Genomic DNA, 23,383 nt, shown 5'->3' with positions numbered 1-23,383 from the left:
GGGGAGAGGGGACGGGGAACGGTTCGGGAGGTCCCTCTGGGGCGCGTTCCTCTGGTACACGGGGCTGCGCTCTGAAGTTGTCCTTATTAAAGCCGAGTTGTTGCTCCTGCATTAAACTATTTCCCTAACTGCCATTCAGGTCTCTTTTTTTTTAATTTTAATTTCGTAATGCGTGCTTTCTAAAAAGGTATTCTAAAAGTGACAACATAGCATTTTTGCTATTTTGGGAGGGGAGCAAGAGATGTTTTTTTGCTACATACCTCAAACTCCGAGCATGCTTCCTAGCAGCGTGACTCGCGAACAGTTCTAAGCTTCACGTTCTTCTGACAGATTCAGTTTTTAAACAATGCCTTTTACGCATGTATGTGATTATATAAGTATATCTTAATAAAAAAAAAATCTCTAATATTTAAAGAGTTATATTTTGACATGTGACTAAGCAGCAATACTGCAAAATGATCCGGAAAGAAGCACAACATTTTTGTCCCAAATTGTGCTAAACCGAATCCACCGAGGCTCTAGTCTGTATGGTGGAAGATTTTAGGCTTAAAAGTTCCACTCTACTTCCACTTGGGTAGAATGTGAGCTTTTGTACTCTTCGAAACTGGAGATTCATATTGCCTGAATGTATTTTAACCTTAGTTTTAGCAAAGAGGAAATTTTAGCTTTTCTTTTATCTAGATGTATTTTCTTATTCATCTTCTGTATTTTTCTATTAATGGCTTTCTACTAACTGATGTCTCTGGTTTTACAGGTGACATTAAATCATTATAACAGAACTATTTCTAAAGTAAAGCTTGATTTGCAATCCCATCTTTAAAAATGAGAAAATTAATTTTCTTTAATGTGCAGTAATTTTTTTAAAAAAAGATCTACAGGTAAAACAGGATAGCGAAATTGCTGATGAAATTGTGACAGTAATCAACTATAAAAAGAAATGTAATGCTTTTAGTCTTTGTAAATAAATATATCTTCTAAAGGACTTATTGTACAACAGATGAAATATTTCTGGGAAGGTAAAATTAGCTAAAGTTTGAAAAGTCAGTTCAGTTTGAGAAAATATGAAAGCAGTGCTCTATAGTATAGAAAATAAATTTTCACAAAGTCTCATGAAAGTATTATGACACTTTACAAAACTTCACACAACTAGAAAACTTAGTAGCCACTGAAGGAAACATTTCTGGGGGTGTATTTGTGTAACTAAAGGCAAAAGGTTATATTTAGGGATGTTTAGAAGTAACTAGTGCTTTTGGTTTTGGTTTTTTCCTAGCTCTCTCTTTTGCTTCTACTTTTTAAAAACACAAAATGTCTGAAGTTAAGCAGAGGAAAAAAGGTATTTCTTCATCTGAGACCAATGCAAGTTCACAGAAGGTTGAGAAGCACAGTAATTGTAGGAAGCTGGCAAGTGCCAGGACCAGCAGTAACTGGAGTTCCTTTTCAATGGACTTGCGGACAAGCTTGATCATAATTTCCCTTGCTGCTTGCCTGGTGCTGACCTGGTAGGTAACCCTCTAAAGTGGATTTTAATATTTTCTTTTGGTTCTGTACTATATTCAGTCACTAGCAATATGATTAGTTACATTTGAATATAGTGTTTGGTTTAAGTGACTAGAAACTTGTTAAAGCTAGAAGGATCAAGAAAAGAATAGCAGTATTTGCAAGCGTAGAAACATTGGTATACAGTGAGGGATTATAGAAGTGCTCTCTGTTCTATCATGTTGAAAGTTTAAAAGGTCCCTTGCTCATGAATTGTAAATGGCTGTTTTGGAGACTACATCAAACTGTGAAGAGCAACTTAATCTGACAATAAGTACAACAAGGCTCATTTGGCAGGTAATAAATAATTCAACAGTAGAAGTAAAGTAGAATTTTCTGTAAATAATTTGCTCAGCAGTGTGGTAAATTGTTCATCAGGTGAAGTCTTCAAGTAAAGGTCAAATACCTTTGTCAAAGATGTTTTAGAATATCTTAGCAGTCTCAGTACCTTAGTTCCATCAGAAACTGAGCTTCATGCAGAAATAGTGTGATTAAATTCTCAGAACTCTAGTGCAAGAAATTAGTCCAGATTATTACACTGTAGATGTAAATCTGAAAATTATGGTAAAATTTGTTCTTATAAATCTCTGAGAAACAGAACAACATAGAAGAATAAAATGATTGGTGATGCTTCTGCTTATGTTTTATGTATATCCATTTATGTCTGTTTTGCCTTTATCTACCTATAGCTAGCATTGTAGCTTTTATTGCTTAACTTAATCTATACAAAATAATGTAGATCTTTTGATACTTCTAATTGCTATTCAATATACTAATAAATACCAATTTAGGAAAGCACAAGTATTTTAAACAAACTTTATTGTTCTAGATTACTTACTACTGAGAGGACCACTGCATAGTCTACAATAAACCTTGTTTTGGGATTAAAAAAGAATATTGATTCAAATTAATATTTTAATTCAGTGGTTTTTGCTTGATTGTCTCATTTCATTTCTAATTGTACAAAGTGCTTACAGTTCAGAAAGCTCCCAGGTTCATAGTGAATGAATCTAGAATGTATAAAAAGTACAGGATTGAGATCTCTACTGTCTGTTCACAAAGCTAGCATCATCATAACAATAGCTATACAAGCTTTGCCACAATGCACCGTATCTTCTTGGATGGTGACAATTAAACATCAGAGTTAACCAGCCTTTTTTAATCCAAAGGCTTCTATGCGTGATTTTGTGATGCTTTGCAATAAAGTCCAAATTATTTTTTTGTGTTTTACTTCCACCAGTTAAATAACAGTTTATCCATAAAATGTATTGTGAGGCAATGCATTACAAGCATGTAATGGCCTCCCTGTGTCAGCAGCTTTATCAGGTGTTTTTTCCCATTTGAATGGCATACAGTGTAAAAACAAAGCACACCTATGGATGTTTCCTTATTTTTCCACCTCTACTGGAAGATAATTCCAGTATGAAAACAGATCAACTTCATTAAATCCTAATTTTTTTTTTTTCTCTCATGCATTTATCTAGCAAATTCTGTGAACACAAATCCCTGCAGTAACAGATTGCTGTGAATCAGATCCTGGAACACTTGATATATGTGAAGTATGTAGTTATGTTTACTATTTATCTATTTGTAATTTGCAGGTTCCTATTTCAGCAGTCAAATCAATTTGCTGATATGGAAAAAAAGTACAATTTCTTACAGCAAGAAGCTGAAAAATTCCTGGATGTGAAAAATAAAGTTAACTTAATTTCTGAAAAGGTAATCATTAACATCTTAGTTGGGCAGTCAGCTGTTGTTGTTTTACTTTGTTGTTATTTATTATTTAGTTAAATTTAACTGACTGTTTTAAAATAAATTTTCATATTGTGTTCTGCTTGCCTGTAAACAGGCCTTTGGAGAATATTTAATGTGACTAAACATGTCAATCCATACTGTTGTTCAAGTATGTGAATACAGTGGTTGTAGCCTAGTATTAATTTTTTAGACACTAAACTATTTTTTAAAACTTACATTTATGGACATACTTCATTTTAACAGTACTGTTCTGTGTGTAATTCTAATATACATATTAGAATTCGAAGAAAAATACATTTTTATGTAGTAGACCTGTTCTAATACTATAAAAGATGTGATGAAGTGATAGCAATATTTTTTCATTGCTATTTTATTTTCTTATCTCTGTGTGACATTATGAAGTAGAAAGCTGGGCTGACTGCTGAATTATCCCCTGTATCTTACAGTTAATGATGGGAGTACAGCTTATGCCAGTCATGTTGGTTTAGCACTGATGTCATTTATACATGATGCAATTTGGATATTTATATACTCCAGATTGCAAAATGTTGCATGGGATTTAGGTAGTATGATATATTTAAAAAAAAAACCAAAACAACCCCAAAACCACCATGGAAAATAAGGGTTTGACAACGAAGAAAATGGCATGTATTCTATAGAAAGTCAACAACAAACATACCCTTTTCTGTGACTTTTTCATGCTAGGTTAATCAACAATATTTTAAAGATTAAATATGAAAACAAAGGATATAGGAGCTTTGTAACAAGTAAAGTGGCTTCTAAGGGACTTTATTCTTTGTTAAATAAATGTGAGTGGTTTTCTATTCTTTTGTTATGTAGACGTGGACATTGTTTTGTGTTATAAATGCAGCTTGAGTCTTCTGAAAGTATCCTACAAGAAGCTGCCTCATCCATCTCTGTGATGACTGAGTTTGAGCAGGACATATCTTCTCTTCGTAACATCATAAATGATACTCAGAACAATGAACAGACTCTCTCTCTAAAGATGGAGACCATTAATGAGAAGTTCCAAAATATTACAAATTCCTGGAGGAGAAGTTTGGATGAAATGAACACAAACAGTAGTGGTTTAAAATCTGAAGCAAAGTTCATACATACAGAAGTTACTTCCCAGATTAATGAAGTTGACCAAAGAATTAAATCCCTTTCAGAAAGAGTAAGAGATTTGGAAGACAGTACAGCCAGAAATATTAAAACACTAAAAAGGCAAGAAGATGATGAATTCTCTAGAGTTGAACAAAAGTTGGACTTACATGCAAAGGCAGTTGAAAAACTAGAAGAACAACAGAATAGTCTGGTAGCCAAGGACACAGACCTGAATCAGAAACTTGCAAGCTATGAACCTAAAATTGAAGAGTGCAAAACCCATTTGCCAACAATTGAAAATGCTATTCACTCTATTCTTAGATTATCAAGTGAATTGCTAAGTATGGAGAAAAAGATAGAGGACTTGACAACACAGCTATATACTTTGGAAAACGATATGCTGAAAACTGTTTCTGATACAATGGCAATGCAAAAGGTTCTTGAAGGCATACAGTACGACAACATACTGAAAGTGCAAAATGAAGTAGTGGTTTTAGAAGTAGTGCATGACATAAAAGTACCTTCAAAACCAAAAGAAATAACTTTAGAAAGCTATAACTTAGAAAATGACCAGAATGGGGATAAGTAAATTTGGATTTAGCGTTTTCATTGATGAAAGAGTGCTTTAATTTATTATAAATACTGTGACTCCAACATATGTTAATGGTAGCTGAAATACTGTCATCAATTTAGGCATTGGATCACACTGAAAGGCAAACTTACGATGAAGAGGATAGAGAACAAGAAATACTGTGCTGGAGGAGACAAGGAGTATTTTCTTAAATAAACCAAGGATTGTTTTCATCTTATTTATTAAAAGACCATTTTTATTAAAACAGAATTTGAAGCAAAGTATTTAGATTTAAGAAAATGAAAATCAAAACCAGAGACATCAGAATAAAATGTATATTTAGTTCTCAATACTTTTAAAAATATTTTTACTTTTTTATTACAAGTCCATAGACTATAACACAATGAACAATTAAGTTAGCAGCTCTAGGCAGATATACGTGCACCTCACTTTTAATATATTATATACCATAATGTTTTTGTGCTTATGGTACAGACTTCTCAATGTCAGTGTTGTTACTGGGATCTACATATTCTGTTATGTGCAGGAAAGCGCTAACTACATTTTAACAGCTGAAGCTTACATAGAACTGCATTACAGAAAGCACTAGTAAAGCACCCCTTACTGAGAACCTTCTCTTGTACTGGTATTTACATGCAGGGGGTTTCATAGCAGCTGCTATTATCTTTTATTTCTTTGACTGCATGCAAATACCCTCCTCAGACCTCATTTCCAGCCTTTTCAAACTCTATAAATCACTGGTATAGTTTTGTTCTGCCATTGAAGTCATTGGACAACATACTGATTGAAGTTCTTATGAACAGATACTGCTGTTAGATTCCTCTGTTATTTAATTTGCAAGTTTGGTGTGATCAGTCACTGTATTAGTTTGGGGTTTTTTGGGGGGTGGGATGTTTGTTTGCTATGGTGCTGTTAGGAACAAGTTTTAACCTTTCCTTCAGTAGAATGTTCTCTGTTAGGCATTACGTGACATATCTGTTACTGCTTTGCATTTCAAAGGGGAAAAAAAATGTCACTGACACAGTTTCCCAAACTTTTGGGAACTTGGTGAATCAAGAGCTGTAAAAGCAATTAATGAAGGCCATGGAGTTATGTACTTGGGGGCAGGGAATATCTAATTTATCCATAGGTCTAATAGATCTACTTACACAGGTAAGTACCTGTACCCAATAGGTCTGGTAGCTGTTCAGCAAAATTTCGATCTTGGGACCACCATAAATTTGTGTCTACAGACTTATGTATTGATAATTTCCAATTCCTGATTTCTGAACTCGGGAAAGGAGACTGTTTAGGAGACAGTATGAACCCACAACATTTATGACTTAATGAGGCTTAGGTTAAATTATTCTGGTTTTGTACATTCATTTATATAGAACTCTACTGAAATCTTCACTAGACAGTTAATGCTGCCATTCAAGAGGCTATTAAACCAGCATTTCTCAATGTTATTAAGTCTTTCAGTTTCATATACTTATTACTTATGTATATATTTGTGTTTGTTTACAGTCATATACAATAAAAATATATTGTAGTGGATTGCTCTGTCCTGATGCATAATCTAATTAAAAATAAACTGCTCCTCCAGAAAATGTACAGAATAAATACTTCAGTGTTCCATTAAGAAATACTAGCCTATACAAAAATGTTTAAGTACTTTTCACAAGTGTGTTTCTACTTTGTGTATTTTTGGGGAAGGGTGGCTACATTGCCAGTGGTATGCTCCCCAGTTTAATGTCTTTCATCAACCTCAACCCTGCTGAAAGTACACATGATTGAACAGGAGACCCTCATCCTTAGAGGGCATTAACTAGGAAACAAGTACAACTCTCCACAAGCTAAATTTTGGTATTTTGTTTTTGAGTAAACAGTTCTGTGCTAGTGAGAAATGACCAACACTACCAGAAAGTTAAAAATATTTGTTTCTTTCATAATATTCTTACTATTAGTTTCAAGAAAAGGATTAGTATGAAACTAATTATAGCCTCTTAGAATGTGTTTCAGCTTGCCCATTTAGTGTTTTTTTTTCCTCTCCAAGTTCTACACTGACTCATTGGGGATTGAACAGGGTAGTATCACTCAGGTATTTTCCTTTCTTCTCAAATTTGAAAACCAAGAAGCAATTGTTATAAAGTCAAAAAAGTGAACTAGCAAATTTAGCCAAAAATCGAACAATAGCATGAGTGTTCCTTCATTAATGTAGCTTTTATGGAGGCAGACTATTTAAATAATGTTCTTCCTGTAAAGTATTTTGGTGGTTATTTAAACAAAAGGGAACCATGCCTAATTCTGTTGGCTTTTTCTTCTATGAAATAGAATAGAAAAAGAGTAGAAAATACATGTTATGATTACCAAATAAAAACACATCAGTTATTGTGGTCCATTATTTTTATACAAGAGAGTTTTTAAGAATTCTTAATCTCTCTCAAATGTTTCTGAATATTGTCCTACATGTGTCTTTCTGGATCATGCAGGGTATAGGTTTAATATAAAAATTTCAGTAAATCAGAAGATTGCATTTGATGGCACTGTTTTTGGAGATCATGCTGGAAAGTCATATAGCACCTTCCTGTCATTTTTGTTGTAATAGAAAAAGTAGCATGAATTGAGTATGTATGCTGAAAGGAAAAAAATGAAATTTTTTGTTCTATTGCAACAGAAGTTTCTTTCCTAAAACGGGTTTGTGCTCAATATCAGAATACTGAGATATTTCATTAGAGTATAGCTTTAATTTGTGAGTTGTTAAGCTAGAAATCTTGTCAAATATTTTTCTTTGTATCCCTCTAGTGTGAAAAGACTTGGAACTTAATGGAACAGCTGGAAGATCTTCAAACAATTTCTCACATTAAACATCTGGAGAAAGATATTTATACAATGAAAACATGGTCTAGCAGTATAATTAAAAAACAAGAAGAACTGCAGAAGAATTTAACAACTCTCTTTCACGCAGTTTCAAGTGCTGAACAGAATGTAGCTTCTGTAGCAAAAAACATAACTTTGACTATTGTGACAGTAAAAACTGACATAAGGCGCATTTCAGGCCTAGTCTCAGATCTGACTGCGTTGACAGATTCTTTGCAAACACTGGAAGATAAAGTAGAAAAAGGTGAAAAGAAGACAGTAAAAAATCTAGGTGACCTGCTTACCAGTAGCATCGACCGAAGTACAAAACTACAAAGCTTGGCATCCAGTAACACAAGAAAAATTGAGCAAATTAAGACAGCATTATCTGAGCTAAGGAGTGATTTTAACAAGCATTCGGGTAGACTTTTGAATCTCGAAGGTGACAGAGCAAAAGTTCTGAAGACTGTTACATTTGCAAATGATTTAAAACCTAAGATGTACAAACTTAAAAAGGATTTTGTCATCTTGGAGCCATTAATAAATGACCTAACACTGAGAATAGGAAGATTAGTGGAGGATGTATTACGATGGGAGAAGGAAATTGCTTTACTAAAAGAGAAATTGGCCAATCTAACGAGTTCAAACTGAGATCAAATATATGAAAGATGAAATAACCAAGATTTCAGACATGAATTGATCACTGTGAAATGTCACTGCCTCAAGAATAGTAGCGCTTGAGGAGTGTTAACTCTATCATGTGTAGTACTAAGACAGACAACATTTAAAGACTTTGTTTAGAAGCTCACCAATGCTTAACTAGATTCATCCTCTTCCTTTGGAAAGGACAGAAAGAAGTCATACTGATTTCAAGGGACAAGCTATAATGTGAGCAAAAAACATGTCTCTGTGCAGGTATTTGTCTTTCTGAAGGATGACAGATGCTGTATTTAATAAATTGTTTGTTTTGTATAATAAAACAGTGTTAAGGCATGAAATGTTGTTCTTACCTTTAGAGTTTGCTTTCATGAAGAAAGCAGGACCCAAGGCTGACAGATCTTCAGCTTTCCTTTCCTGCTCCAAAGGAAGGAATAAAATTGTGTTTCCAGATAAACAAGAGTTAGTCAAACTGCAGTAGCAATTTAATATTTGTCTCAATATATTCATGCCATGATTTTTTGAAACTATGGCACTTTCCTTTTTTTTAAATAATATTTAAAGAGGTAAATGCAGTGAAGAAAGCAATGCCCATGAATATTGCTGATGCCCTGCAAAAAGTTTGTCACACCTTTAGATGAAATAATTTGTGTAAAGTTTTCTGTGAGGCTTTATAATTGTAAATCATAACTACTGTGCAGCACTGTTAATCTTTAAAACACAGATGGGAACAATGCTTTGAAAGACCTACTAACCCTCTTGATGGCTTTCTCACAGTGTCATGGTCTCTGTTCAGGAATTTGAAGTGTTATTCATCCATTGTTTCTTAGCCTGTAAAATAGTATAGTGAGCTGCAGAATTAGCAAAGAGGAGCTACTTAGGTCCCAAAAGGTTATAGACTGGTAACAGCCACTGGCAGTATTTCTGCAGTGGAGAGCAAGAGTTTAAAGAGATCTGAGACATCTGAAAACACAGTATGTGGTAGACTGAAGTAACAAGATAATGGGAATGGGTTTAGCAGAGGAAAGAGGGAAAAGTACAATAAATAGGACATACAGCAGTTAAGAAAATCCCTATAAATGAAATGATATCAAGAAGTATAAGCAGACAGTAAGGGCTTTATAACTTGTTTAGTGGGTCATACCTGAACATCTTGGAGCTGCTAGACTCTTGAGTGTATGGCAGATATAATTATTCCTCTCCCTCACTACTGTCATCCTCATTTAGCATTCTGTATCTTTTGGCTGCTTCATGTTGCTAGTCGTCCGTACCTTGCTTGCTTCATTGCGCTCAGTCAACAATAAATGCTTCATTTCATCGTTTTCCTCTTTTTCGTATGGGTCCATTTCTACCTCCAATTTTCTATTACTTCCTTCCAATCCCCATGACAGACTGCAAGAATAAACTTGTCAAAAGACAAGTTTTCCTACAAAGCATCCACAGATACTATTTACCAACCAGTGCTCCTTTGCTCTTTCACATAGTTCATAAGCAAGCCCCTGAAAATAACCAAATGGCAGTTGAAGGAAACAGAAAAATTAAAGAACATCCAGAATGACCATCCATGCTATCATACATGAAACAAAGCATACATACATGAAACATACACTGTAAAAGTTTGGGGTTTTCCTAGTAAATATATCTAATTTGTATATTAAAGCCTGGAATTCACTGAATTCACCAATCCCTGGGTTTTTTTGTTTGTGTGCAAGCTCATGCTAGCCGCGTCAAGGAGAGCACCTGGCACAATAGACATGGCTACCAAAAGAACACTGATACAGCTGTGTGAGAAATCTATCCTATGCATCTTTCACTATGGCCCACATGATGCAGTTAACAGTTATCAGTAGTTTAATTGCATCATGGGCTATAATTTATTTTGTTTTCAACTTTATGATGTATCATTTGTAGTCAGTAACCAGTGAAAATCTGGAGAAGTAGAAATGGAGAGCCAGCAGAGCACTATCTACACAAGTGTAGAGAAGTGGAAAATATGCTCCACAGTTCATCAGACAAGTCTTGACACAGCAGAGATCTTTCTAGATGAAAAGAGCACACACTTTCTTTGGAACAGTAACCACAAAATAAGCCAGGATAAACAACCGGTGGTTTCACTTTCAACCGCCAAATGAACCACCTCCAAATCTTAGAACTCATCTACCAGTGAAAAGCCAAGTATACAGTCTTGTTCATGGTTCCCATGGGGAGTTAACTGCGCAAAAAATGTTACAGAGCCATTTATTTCACTTCATCCATAGATGTATGCAGACCACCCACCCTTCCTTCCCAGGAAGTGCAGGTCCAAAGTATCATGATCCTTTCAGAAACTCTGTTACCAGCAAGAGAGAAAAAGTTTGTCACAGAGATAGAGTTTACTTGGAAAAAAAAAATTTTCAAAATAAAAATCTGGATCTAAAGTTTACACAGACACTGTATTATCCTCAGAAGTAAGGTGAGCGATCAGTAATTCTCCCATAACCTGCACAGGTATTACAAATCTTCATCTGCCTTTCAAGCACACACCTCCACTGTACCAAAATATTAAATGAAATGTTTGGAGTTGCTTTGTAATTACAGTGGTCTATGGACAGAGTCAAAACTCTTTCTACAGTGGAAAAGGCAGAGTGTAAGGTATTTTCCATACATTTAAAGCAGACTACCAACCTCACCAGCAGAGCACATGTCAGCTCAGTAAAACTAGAACCCCTCAGTTCATTTCCTAGGGGTACTCAATGATACTCTCTGCAATTTTATTAAGCGATTGAGAAAGTCAGGTAGTAATGAAAATAAGTTATGCTAGTTAAAACATATCATCCCATGCAGCCCAACCTGTAGTGATACTCAGGACATCTTGGCTTAGTCTGCAGGTACAGAACTGGCCAATTACATTCTAGCCAGCAACTTTCACGGGAAAAACAAAACAGCAACAGCATTGTGATCAGTGCTGAAAAGTGACACAAGCAAGGTAATCCAAACATGTTAAAATCTACTTTTAGACACCGGAACATAACTTCAGCCAAGGAACTTATGCTAGCAACATCCTTCTCCCACATCACTCAACTCACAAAAACCATATCCTGCAGCAAGGCCACATAGCTACTAAGCTCAGCTATCCAAGGTACTCATCTTTGCTATAAAAAAAGCAGGATGTTTATTCTTTTCACTGTGAACTACATAATTATATGTAGAAATGTAAATGAATTACAACTATTTGTATTATTACAGCCCATTTTTAAATGATATGTAACAAGCATTTCGGCAAGTATTGGCACATTTGATCTGTAGTACAATCTGATACAAACAAGGTGTGAATGTAGCTGCTATTCCAAATTTATACAGGCAGTATGCTTTAAACCAGAAAGCTGATCTCAGCTCCAGTAATAGCAAGAAAGGATGTTTTCCCCGTCATAAAACAATATACACAAGCAGCATATACATGATCAATGTTTTACAAAGCACTTTTGGGTTTAGTGACTGGTCTAGAGTTATCTAGATTATACTTGGTTCAAAATGGAGTGCTCCTTTTCAATATGGGAATTTCCTTACAATGAAAGCACAATAGCACCACTGCTCCCCTGCCTCATCTTCTCCACTTTCAGAAAACATACCACACATCATGCTACAAAGCACAGTTATCCATGACAAAGTTGCCTTTTAAATGTATTTTAATACTAGTTTTCCCACTGAAGCCTATGTAACATTTCAGTGGGTGACCCTTCAAGCAATAGCATTTTGTACATTAAACCTCTTCATCTCAAGCATCTGAAGCCTATGGCTGAACATCAATGAAGTCAGCAGCTGCAAGGCAATTCTCTCCCCCTCTGGGTTTTGCCACTGGAACACAACACTGGGAGTAGCACTAAGGATATTTTCCCTTTCCCAGTTGCAGAAGAAAAAGGGGAACAGCTAGCTGCCCTTTGTAGTCCTATCTCAGATAAAATTATCTGAGCATTTTAAAAAGTTTCAGGTCTAACCTTGAACAGTAATAAAATGGATTTAAGATTCTCTTATTACTGCATATATTTAGAACAGCTGCACAAAGGTAACCCAATCCTAGAGAAAAATGGCATGATTTTGCTCCATACATAGAATGACAAGAAAGAGTCTTGAGAAATTTAGCTTATCATTGGATTACTTGACAATCAGACTACCTCACTGCATGAGCCAAGTTTGTCTCGCTCTTCTGCCAGCCTTAAAAGTTGACAAAAGTGTTTCACTTTCCCAGGATTAGAAGGAACTTTGTGTATTTTTGTTTTGAGCAAACAAAAGACAAGTCTACCAAGTTAAAACACACCTTTACAGAAACAATGCTATTCAGTATACAAAAGTGATACTGCTTTTTCTAAAAAGATGAACCACATATAAAAGTTAACTTCAATAGCTGATTTAACATCAGTGGTCTGGATACAAGATCAAGTCACAGTTAATGCTTTTCTCCAAGGAAGCTCTTAAAAGCATCTAATGATTTGTTAAACAATTTCAAAGCTTCCCACTCATGACAGGGCAACAAGATGTATGTACTTGTATTGTGAAATAGATTTAATTCAACACCAAAGTACTTAAAAAATGCCTTCTTTGACTTAAAATGACTTACAGAACTTGACTTTGCTGTATAATGCAGTTAGATAACAAACACTCTGAGAGTAAGTTTAGCGTCACGGAGACAGGGAAATAGAGCAGTTTTAGATTTTACTCCACATTTTGAAAGATAGCAATTCAAAATAAGGCTCAGCTTGTCTAGCCTACCCATCCAAAATCTTGGAAGTTGGAGGGTTTTCCCAGGGGGCGAGATGCTCAACACTATGTAAAATGCTATCAGGAGCATCAGACTCCAGTGAGATGCAGCAGTCAGTATTCTTTATGCTATTCCAATGGCACCTGCTTTAATTGTCCTTTTGACTCTAGAGGACACAATGAAGAAGGAGCAAGTACAATATACATGAATGTTAAGCCAAGTTGAACATCATCAGATCACATGCTGAAAGGCAGCATATCCAAACAGTTTTGCACAAGAGACACTTATGCTCCAGCTCTTAACAAAGCAGTACTGGGTATGGTGAAGGCTTTATAATCCATTAGGCATTTTTCTGGATTTTTCTCAATGTGATTATCAACTGTGGGTTCTTGAACAGGCAGAACACAGAAGGCAGCATGCTCACCTTTCTGTAAAAACAGATTCTGGAAAAAACAATTTCACTGCCTTAACAAAACACTGCATGTGTCTCCTCTTGCATGCCTAGGAGCCTAGATTTTTTTATTTCACATCAAGTAAGGCCAAAAAAAAATAAAAGGCTTCTTGTGCTGCAGAAGTGCATTTGGTTCAACCAAAACTCAGCATTACAGTTAAACTAATTCAGAAAACAACAACAAACTAAGGGAAAGCTCACAAGTTTGTTCAACTACAGTAAGAGGCAAGCCATTTTTATTTCACTGTAAACCTAAGCTTTTAGTGGTGAGATATCTTTGAGAATCTTATTAACACCAGCTTTTCTTTTGTTAAAGTAGCAGCTACAGTTTAATTCCACAGTGCAACCAAAAGGACCAAATTCTTTGGTGCAGTTCAAAGCCAACAGAAGAAATGAGTCAAGTAAGCGTAAGTTAGTTACATTGGGATGACCATCCCAAAGCAGAAATGGCTCTAATCTGTATAAGGTTCCTTTTACCCCTATGGAGAAGACAGATACTATGACCAGGATACCCCACCAGGCTGCAGTCTCATCTCAGACGTTCAGGAGTTCAGCTATTCTACAGTAACAGCTTATTACAGGCAAATAAAACAGTGGCCCAAAGTGCATAGAACTGCAGTTAGTTTCTGCCGTTCTGCAAGGATAGGGTCTTAGCACTTCTCTGGAAATAGTGAAAGTCTATTTTTGTTACAATTGTTTCATCATTTTCTAGTTCTTAAAGTGTAGAATAGGTTAATTTTTGATTTGGGGGGGGAGGTATTTGAGGTATTTGCTGCTATGAAATGAAGCTTACATATGCAGTAGTAAACAGACCACTAAGCACTCTGTTTCTCATTTATTTCAGGCAATGACAGTGGTAGAATTTAAAACCCTCATATGGGATGAGAGCACAGCCAATAATGACATCATATAGTTTGTTTTCTACATAGTCAAATATATAAAAGTTTACATGAAACTCATCACTGGGACAGCCAGCATAGTCAGTCCATGAGTTGTCTATTCAGTTAGACCAAGCTTCTTCTTCAGAGATTCTGGCATTTCAGGTGGAGGTGGACGAGGAAGTCTGAAATAAACCTTCACAGAATCATAGATGAACCACTGTAGTGCAGTCAGGGTACCAATCATAATGATACGGGCAAACAGACCTTTCCATACACCTGTAGAGCAAAACATAAAGCATGAGCAGCTTAGGAAGCCAGGGAAAAAAAAAATCCTCCCCTAAACACAAAATACCACAACCACTTGATCCAAAATACATGAAAGTAAGGATGTACCTTTGAATCCAAGCCTCATAAGAACCTGTGAAGCAGAACTGCCCTTTTCTTTGTTCAACACAGACACCACGGAGTCGGCAGGATGGGAAACAATTGCACAGAACACACCAGCTGAAAGAATAATTTGACATTAGTTCTGTGGTGGTTTAGCTGTACCTTTACTGCATACATTAAGTACAACCAACTGAAACCACACCTAATAAATTGCACAGAAGTTATGTCAAGCCTCCTGGTATCCTAAAAGGACAGCAGATACATACTTATAACGTGATGTGAATATTAGAAAACACCTCAGTTCTGCTGTTGCAGCACCCCTTCTGCTAAAACAAAACTCCTTCTGAATCTTTGCATATTGAAAATTCCCTTTCCATCCAGATTTCTCTCCCCTTCCTCTAACTTTCCCCAGCCTAGCAAAGATCTAAGTTTTGGGTTTTTTTTTTTCCTTCAGTGAAATAGGCTGCAGTTTCTAAACTTGGACATTATCATTGGGAATACATAGAAACAGTTAGAGTACTGTCCTACTACAGACCCATTTTCCACTTAAAGATTGAATATAGCTCTTTCCCCTGCATATTCTGAAGTTATAAATTCTCCCATTCTAGTTACATGTATTTCGTATTTTGAAAAGGCTTCTAGAGTTGCAGTCGTCCATTAATGAAGTGTAGGACTTAAAAGATTCCTTACCAATATAGCCTGCAATAAATGTGACTACCAGCTGTTCTCCTTTTGTACATTCACTTCGCGGCTTGGGTACAACATACTTGTAGAGAGCTTCAACCGTACGTTCAAAGCAGGCAAATTTCATCATTGTGTATGGAATCTGTCTCATCCATAGTGGAGCAACACCTTTATAGAAACTTAAACAGAGAACAGAAAAACTCAGTTTCATTTTCTCCAGTATTTAAGGTACATCTCTCACTTGAAAACCTATTGTTGCTATTGGGAATACAACTTCTAAATACTGACACTGTAAGGCTTAAGTGTCTCAATACCTACAGAAGAGAAATTTAACTTTTATTATCCCCTTAAAACAGCAACATAAATTATAACTTACCTAACCCCTACGCTGCACAGCTGGTTTTGTAGTCACTTTTCAGATCACGGTGCATTGCAGTAATGCAGTATTAATACAAGTGCAGTAAGGTTCATGTCTGCATACCAGCCAAGTCCCGATAGTGATAAATGACATGTATATTTACAGCCACTTCTATCAGAACAGAAAGCTAACATGCAGTTATATTACTCTTACATGCCAATGACTCAAGCATCTTTGACTGTACAACCAAAAAGTTGCTGAGTATCTCTGACTGGAACTGCTAGAAACTGAAGTTATCTAGCAGAACGCAGCACAAAGATACTCACAAAGATGGATCTAAGGAGCATGTGGAATTAACAGTCAGTTCAGCACAGATTCCCTGAAGTATGTTAAGCTGTTATCTCAAAATACAGACACAAAGAAGTATTATAAGCTAAAGGCAAAATTAGTTTTAGCAACAGTCTTTCATTAGGAAAAAATACTCAACATCAAGAACCTGATTAAAAATTAAAATCAAGAGATACTTACGCCCAGATGCCTTCCTCTCCAAACATTTTAGGTACAGCCTGCCGCAGAGTGTTGGCATATCCAGGCTGTGTCTGAATACGAACTTTAGCAGCTTCCATTGGAGCCAGAGCAATGTCTGCAAAAAACTCCGCACTGGCAGATGCAGCTAAATATAGTGAAGTACGCCACAAATATGCATTTTCCTGAAGTGAATTTAAACACACATTTTTATTAATGAATTGTGCTTTTGTCAGTATCTGCATTACTCATACTATTATGTTGCAGATATACAGCCTCATGCTATATATCTTAAGGCTTACCTCTCCCAGCATGTTGCCATATAGGATTTTGAAAACTTCATAGAAACCAAATTTACAAAGCCCCTGCATGGAATATCCAATAAAGGTTGGAGCCCATCCCTTAGCCAAGCCACGAACGCCATCTTCTTTGACAGTCACTGAAAATCCATTGAAGATACTCTTGTATTTTTGTGGATCAACCTAAACAAAATAGAGAGTTAATTGCTTGATACAGCTCACTATCTCCCTTCTCACACCCCCATCAAAAATATAAAATTCTTGAATTCCTCATACAGCTGGCTTCCTAAGGTTCCCTGGATAGACTATGTACTCATCACAAGGCTACTCTAACAACTGTAATTGCTACTTGCTAGTCTCAAATCCTAACTTATTTTAACAGCTAATATGTTCCTCAATACTCAGGAACCACCAGACTGTTTGAATTTTGCTTTACATTTATTCTCCAAATTAACAATATGACTTTCTATATCAAAAAGAATTACTGAAATCACTATTCTAACACCGCCAGTAGTACACGGGTATAATTATGTTTAGATCAGATTCTTTAAAAATTCGACAGCTTCTCAGAAATCTCATCCACTCTACAGCTCACACCTATGTACACTCAAGTGTCACCACAAACCAAACCTGACAATTCACTTGATTCTTAATCAGTAAAGGTTATTTGTCCACTGTTAGTTTGATCCCTTAACACAGTCAGACTAAGACAGAGCAAAGCAGATCGAAGAGTACTCAAGAACTTCTATGCTTGTACTTTGACTTCACAATAAAGGCTACATACAAAATATTTTCTGCACACAAAACTGAGTGAGATTTCATTAATAACTCATCAGAAATTAAAAAAGACCAACTTTAATAATTTTGTTTCATGTGAAAGGACACCATTTAACAGAAATTCTTAAACAGGTCATTGTGACAAATTTTAAGTCACATCACACTGTTACTTTTCATATTTGACATCATCCAACATTTCCTCAGAGGGATAAGGAGGAAGATACAAAATCAGAAGTCAAGCAAAGCTTTCAGAAAGAGCTATGGGACATGCATGCTAACCTGCAGTGAATGATACTTTGTCTTGCAGTCTGGCAACAACCTACTTGAGAACTATTTCACCTAAACATGTCAATTTTAAAACATTCAGATTTCAGAAAAATGGGTATTTAATCAGGCACTGTAAAAGGAGACTATGTTCATGTCAGAACCATGCTTAATTAGCATCTACATAAAAGGTGACCTCTCTTAAAAAGACATGAGAGGGCAGGCGACAGCTTTCTTCCTGAAGAATCTAGGAAGGATTAGTAACATGCTCTGTAGAGCAATAAATGCTGGCAGGTTTTACAAGGTCACACCTGGAATCCACATGGAACCATCCTCTCGCACCTTCCTCTAAGTGCTGGAGAAGGAAGGGGAAGAAGTATCACCACCCTTAGCACAGAAGTAGCCCAGGACTGGTAGCCCAAGCTTAACATACCTACCAAGCAGTTGAAGCCTGGGAAGCATGAGGCCTTGCTCACAGTTGTATATGCAGCATTGTACAGCTCTCAGGCCTTCTGCCCATTAACCTAATTTGCAGTCAGATTAAGGTGCTGTCCTCTTTACCCATAATCAGTCTCCTTCTCAGGAAATTCAACCTTAGGCATGGGTAATCAAGCTATCAATCCTGAAGTCCGCAACAACAGAAGAGTGCACTTAAGCTACATTTTCAGAAATAAAACACACTCAGCTACAGCTATTCCCTACTAGTAGAAATAGGGAATTCCTACATGGTTAGCCTGGTCTCAATGCAAATTTTGCAGAAAGCAGCATGTTGCCCTCATTTGATGCACCCTGTGTTTGTCCAGTGTGTTACAGAATTACTAGTTTGAGACCAGGATTTCAGGTGTTCTCAAGCATGTGAAAAAGCCTCTCTTGTAAAGAATGCTAAATAGAGGTCTTCCAGAAGAATTAAATTTTGAAGCGTACTGTAGTACTCCTAGCATGACTAGTCGGTCTGACTAATTCATAGTTCCCTCCTGATTTCAGGAGTCCTGTCATTACAAAATCACCACTTTTATAACTGGTGTCAGCCTATGCAACAGGGAAGTCATTAACTACTCTATTTCCAAAAATTTAGAAGTGTGCTTTAATTTGCTTCATTCTTGAGGCACAGATTTGCCTGAATAAATGCATTAGTATGTTTTTATCCATGGCTGTTCACTAGATTATTTTAATGCAGAAGCTGGTATCACAAATTAAGTGCAATGTGACAACACTCCTTTCAGTTCAATCAAGAACCACTTCAAGGGAACTAGCCACAAGCACTGACGGCCTTACCAGTACCATTTCAAGTTTTACACATTCTATTCAAAGTGGCATCATTAGAAAGTGTCCAATCCATAAGCCATGCAGTGACACACACAATGTTAATGGATCAAATTATACATGCATGTCACTCCAGGCTAAAGCCGTAGACCTTCAAACCACCAAAGATACAATTTCCTTCCTCCAAAAGCACACAAATAGTGCTAGATAGCCTACCAGAGAGCAAAGAGTTAACACTGTGGTGGGTGCCTTTTTGCAAATATAGTCAGTTAAATGCACCTTAAAGGTAATCAAAAATAATTCATCCAGATTATCCTAAATGCCTCTGCTTCTTTTGAAAGTTGTATTTTGTTAGTCTCACAGCAGTAGACTTGATAAAGTAGCATTCAAGTTTACTCACTTCCTGTCATGCAGAAAAGACTGTGTCCCTGCTGTAAACTCTTAATATGCTGGCTACATAGAGAAAAAGTTTAAGAAATGTTTAAGTTAATACAAACCTGCATACGACATTTCACTAAATCCAGAGGTACAACAGCAGTGTGTGTCAGGCCACAACTTAGGACCCCACCAACGCCACAGAGAGCATAAAACTTGAGCGAGCCATATTCACAACTGTATTCTGCAGCAAAAAATAAAGACACACCATGCTTTTACATAAACTCCATGCACTGTTGGACAATGGTGTCCAGGGGATAGGTTATGCCTCCAATTCATTAGTAGATTAATTATACCACACTAAACATGCTTTGTCAATGTCACCACATAGCAACGTGCAGAACAAACCTGTATTCTGCATTTAACCAGGTCGAGAGGTACCAGTGCTGTATGTGTTGTTCCACAGCTAATAATCCCACCAAGTCCACAAAGCATAAAGAATCTGCCTGAGCCATATGCACAGCTGTATTCTAGTTAATTGAAAAAAATTACATATATATGAGCAATCATAAATGGTAACAAAGGTCAGAAAGAAACAATTGAGTGCTACCTTCTCAGAAGTTTTAAATTGAAATAATCTCCCACACTATATTTATTCAACTGTACATTATACCAAAAAACAATTCAAAGCAAGGGAATTAACACATTTTGGAGGGAGAAGATTTAATTCTAGGCCTTCCAAATTGAGTTTGTTCCTTCAAAACAAAAAAGAATGGAAGAAACAGTCAAGTTTTAACTCATGGCACACATAAAACATAGAAACGAATCTCAGAAGCTGTTAGTAGAAATTATGACTCAAAGTTGCAACATCTAACATTTTATTATATCAAGGAATTAATTAAGCAAGAAGAGTGCTTCTCTAGTATCCTGGAGACAAAGCTTCGTTGGTTAAATATTCTGTGATAGTGCAAGTTCCGTAGACCACGCAGGTCTATAAGATCAGTGTTGCATTTTTCTTTATACAGATATATTTTCAGGAATTTTTTTGGATTCTTTACACAGATTTTTTTTTCTTTCAAATACAGAACCTCAGATTTATACAGCTTGTTTAATGAAGCTGCAGAATTTTATTAAATTAATCATCACATTCAATGCTCATAAACAAGGTTTGTTAAAGAATCTTTCAGATCATATTTAATCAGGGGATATTTCATTTGCACTGTTCCATACAGTGTTGTGTATAAAACTATCCAGTCTTAAAAGAGCAAGTTATTGATTTTCACAAATTCCAACAGAGCAAAGTTACTGGAGCTGAAAAACAAGAATCAGTTTCCTTCTTCCGTTTTTGAAGAAGCTACAGTGAGTATGATTAGGTGCAACCAGAAAACACTTAAGTTTACAAACAACAGTATAAAATAAGCATAACATAGCAGCAGCACAGTTCTGCTACTATGCTTAACTATGCCTAACATTTTCAATATATAAGCAAAAGTAAAAGAATACACTGAATAAGCATATAGAAAACAATACACCATGTAGAAAATATTCCCCAGAATAGAAAGGGATAATCTATGTTCTTTTGCTATTACCTCTAGTGGTGTTACTCCAGTATAATGGAATAGACACTGAAGTGTTACAGCAACTTAGTAAGAACTATCTCCAGAGAAACACTAATGAAACTCAAAAGACATTCAGAACTCATTCAGAACTTCTTTGCCCTGTCTTTTTGCTTCTGAAATAAATTCCTTCATGAACACCAACAAAAATTTACAATTACATTCAACAGCATCTAAAGAGCACCAGTTAACACTAGAAGTTACTAGCTGGATAAGCCTGCGTTAAGTTAATAAGGGAACTTCTTCCTCAAAATGTTCCAAGTTTTACACTGCATTTTACATTCACATTTCTCACCTTAGTCTTCAAAATTAATCACCGAGACAATAAAATGTCATTTTTGCTTTATTCTAAAATTAATACCAAATCATAGATACTGTATTAAGCCTAAACTTAAAGCAAGGAATTAGTTGACAGAATAATTTATAACCTATGACAGTTTTTTTAAATTGACATACTGCTCAAGACTTTAAATATGCTGGTGCAGGACTTGCACGTACCTCTAAAATAGCTTAGTTATGCTAGCAGATTTGCAGAGAGCAGTAACATTCTGTTCAACCAGTCATTCTGGCAAATTATAAATAAACACACACAAGGCTTTCTATGCAGGTGTAATCAGAGAACAGACTCTGGCTCTGTATTACAGGGCAGCTCTGTCTAGCTGCATCTTTGGCCTGCATCACAACAGTACTGCAGTAGTTATCATGCTGCCCAGATACCAGAAGCATTTGTTCACATTCCCTTTTTCACAACAATTTACTGTTAGAAGTCATACTCCTCAACTGACAGAGACAGACGTTTGTAGAAGCCACAGAAAAGTAGAGTTTTACATATCTGCTTTGTTACAATGGTATTCAGACTGACCTGTTGGCTAGGTGTTCAAAAACAGTAATTAAGAAAAGCAAGCTGGTACCCATTAGGGTTGAGCTCTTTACAGGTACTTAAGTCGGTAGTCGTATAGCAATATTAGGAAAAAGCCATAGTAGATCCCATACTTTCTACTTCAAAAGTTGAGTCAGATTTCCTAAAAACTGTTCCCTGAAGAGACAACCAGCTAAACATGTAGTACAAAGGGCAAGAAAGTTACTCTAACATACCTAGACAGTCAAACACCCTAAAGCTACTCAAATATAAACATACAGCACAAAACCACTTCTACTCTATTAAGACAGCTACATCATAACTATTTCTTTCTTCTGATCTGACACATTAAAAAGGACAAATCCCAAGAGCTGATCATAAAACACTTTGTCTCTGAGCTGTGTTATAGTTGATGCCCTGAGCTGAACTCGAAAGGTCTTGTGGTTTGTACTGACTTTGTGTGACCTTGTGCAAGCTCAGATATCTTCTGCAACGTGTTACTCTCCCAACACAAAAGCCAAAGAACGAACTGGTATGTAAAACAATGAATATAGCAGACAACACTACAAAGACTACGAAACTCCGGTCACCTTTGATCGCATCTGTCTACAAACAGGATGAAGATTAAACATAATGCTTTTAAGAAATAAGTGCACCTACTGAATATATTTACTTTACCGAAGAGTGATTTAGGACTTTAGTTAGCTAGCAACAACATTACTAAACTGAAAGTCAGAAGTACTTTCTTGAAAACTTAATAAAATCCAACACCCAGTTCTGTCTCTCTTTCACATATTACATGAACATTCACACAAGAGCACTAACATACTTAAGTAATTATAGTATTGCAGAAGAGGTATCTTGCTGATAGCACTTCGTATTTTTTAAATAAAGGCAGAAAGATGTTTTTAAGTTATTGACAGCTTAAAAAAATTTTAATTTTTAACATCTACCTTCATTACTAGGAGTATCATCACGGTCTGACCACCTTTGGAATTCACTACAGTGACAAGCAAACGTACAGGGAACACTTGCACTAAATCTAAAAGGCATCACTGCATCTCAGACAGCAAAATTATATGGTATATGGCGCACAACTACAAGGCGGGGGGCGGGAGAAAAAACTTCAACAGAACACTTCTAATGTGTCTGGATGTTCAGATGTCCAGCTGTGAATAAACAGGGAAAAAAAAGAGGAGGAAAAGAAAAAAAGGATGGGAGCGATAGTCTTTCAAATCCATCCAGATTCACATGCTACTCTTCTCCACGGAAGAAAGAAATACGGGCCTACAGCCTCCGAATACCCAGCAGAGCCAGAAAAAGCACCCTCTTATCCCCAAGACGGACTCCATCAGGGGTCTCTGTAATTACTCTGACTAGAACGCTCCTGTGTCCTTTCCCGGTAACCCCGGATCCTTGCTGCC

At 36.2% G+C, this 23,383-nt stretch overlaps 3 protein-coding genes across 3 annotated transcripts; 2 read left to right on the top strand and 1 right to left on the bottom strand.

The window, feature by feature from the left end:
• Positions 1-1,305: 1,305 nt before the first annotated feature.
• On the top strand, positions 1,306-4,987 carry LOC104616373 (inhibitor of nuclear factor kappa-B kinase-interacting protein-like). Its single transcript, XM_010290041.1, has 3 exons — positions 1,306-1,499; positions 3,138-3,255; positions 4,163-4,987. The coding sequence occupies exons 1-3, from the start codon at positions 1,306-1,308 to the stop codon at positions 4,985-4,987; spliced, it is 1,137 nt and encodes a 378-aa protein (XP_010288343.1).
• Positions 4,988-7,795: 2,808 nt separating this feature from the next.
• Positions 7,796-8,479, top strand: LOC104623074 (inhibitor of nuclear factor kappa-B kinase-interacting protein-like). The gene has a single exon (XM_010290043.1). The coding sequence runs from the start codon at positions 7,796-7,798 to the stop codon at positions 8,477-8,479; it is 684 nt and encodes a 227-aa protein (XP_010288345.1).
• Positions 8,480-14,489: 6,010 nt separating this feature from the next.
• Positions 14,490-19,728, bottom strand: SLC25A3 (solute carrier family 25 (mitochondrial carrier; phosphate carrier), member 3; the record flags this gene model as incomplete). Its single annotated transcript, XM_010290042.1, has 6 exons — positions 14,490-14,828; positions 14,946-15,056; positions 15,630-15,802; positions 16,510-16,691; positions 16,809-16,988; positions 19,607-19,728. Coding segments are annotated over 6 exons (929 nt in total), but the record flags the coding sequence as incomplete, so codon positions are not given.
• Between the last annotated feature and the right edge of the window lie 3,655 nt (positions 19,729-23,383).

Source organism: Phaethon lepturus, unplaced genomic scaffold, assembly GCF_000687285.1.
Source record: "Phaethon lepturus isolate BGI_N335 unplaced genomic scaffold, ASM68728v1 scaffold25796, whole genome shotgun sequence".
Classification (NCBI taxonomy): domain Eukaryota; kingdom Metazoa; phylum Chordata; class Aves; order Phaethontiformes; family Phaethontidae; genus Phaethon; species Phaethon lepturus.
This window is presented reverse-complemented; position numbering and strand designations above follow the sequence as displayed.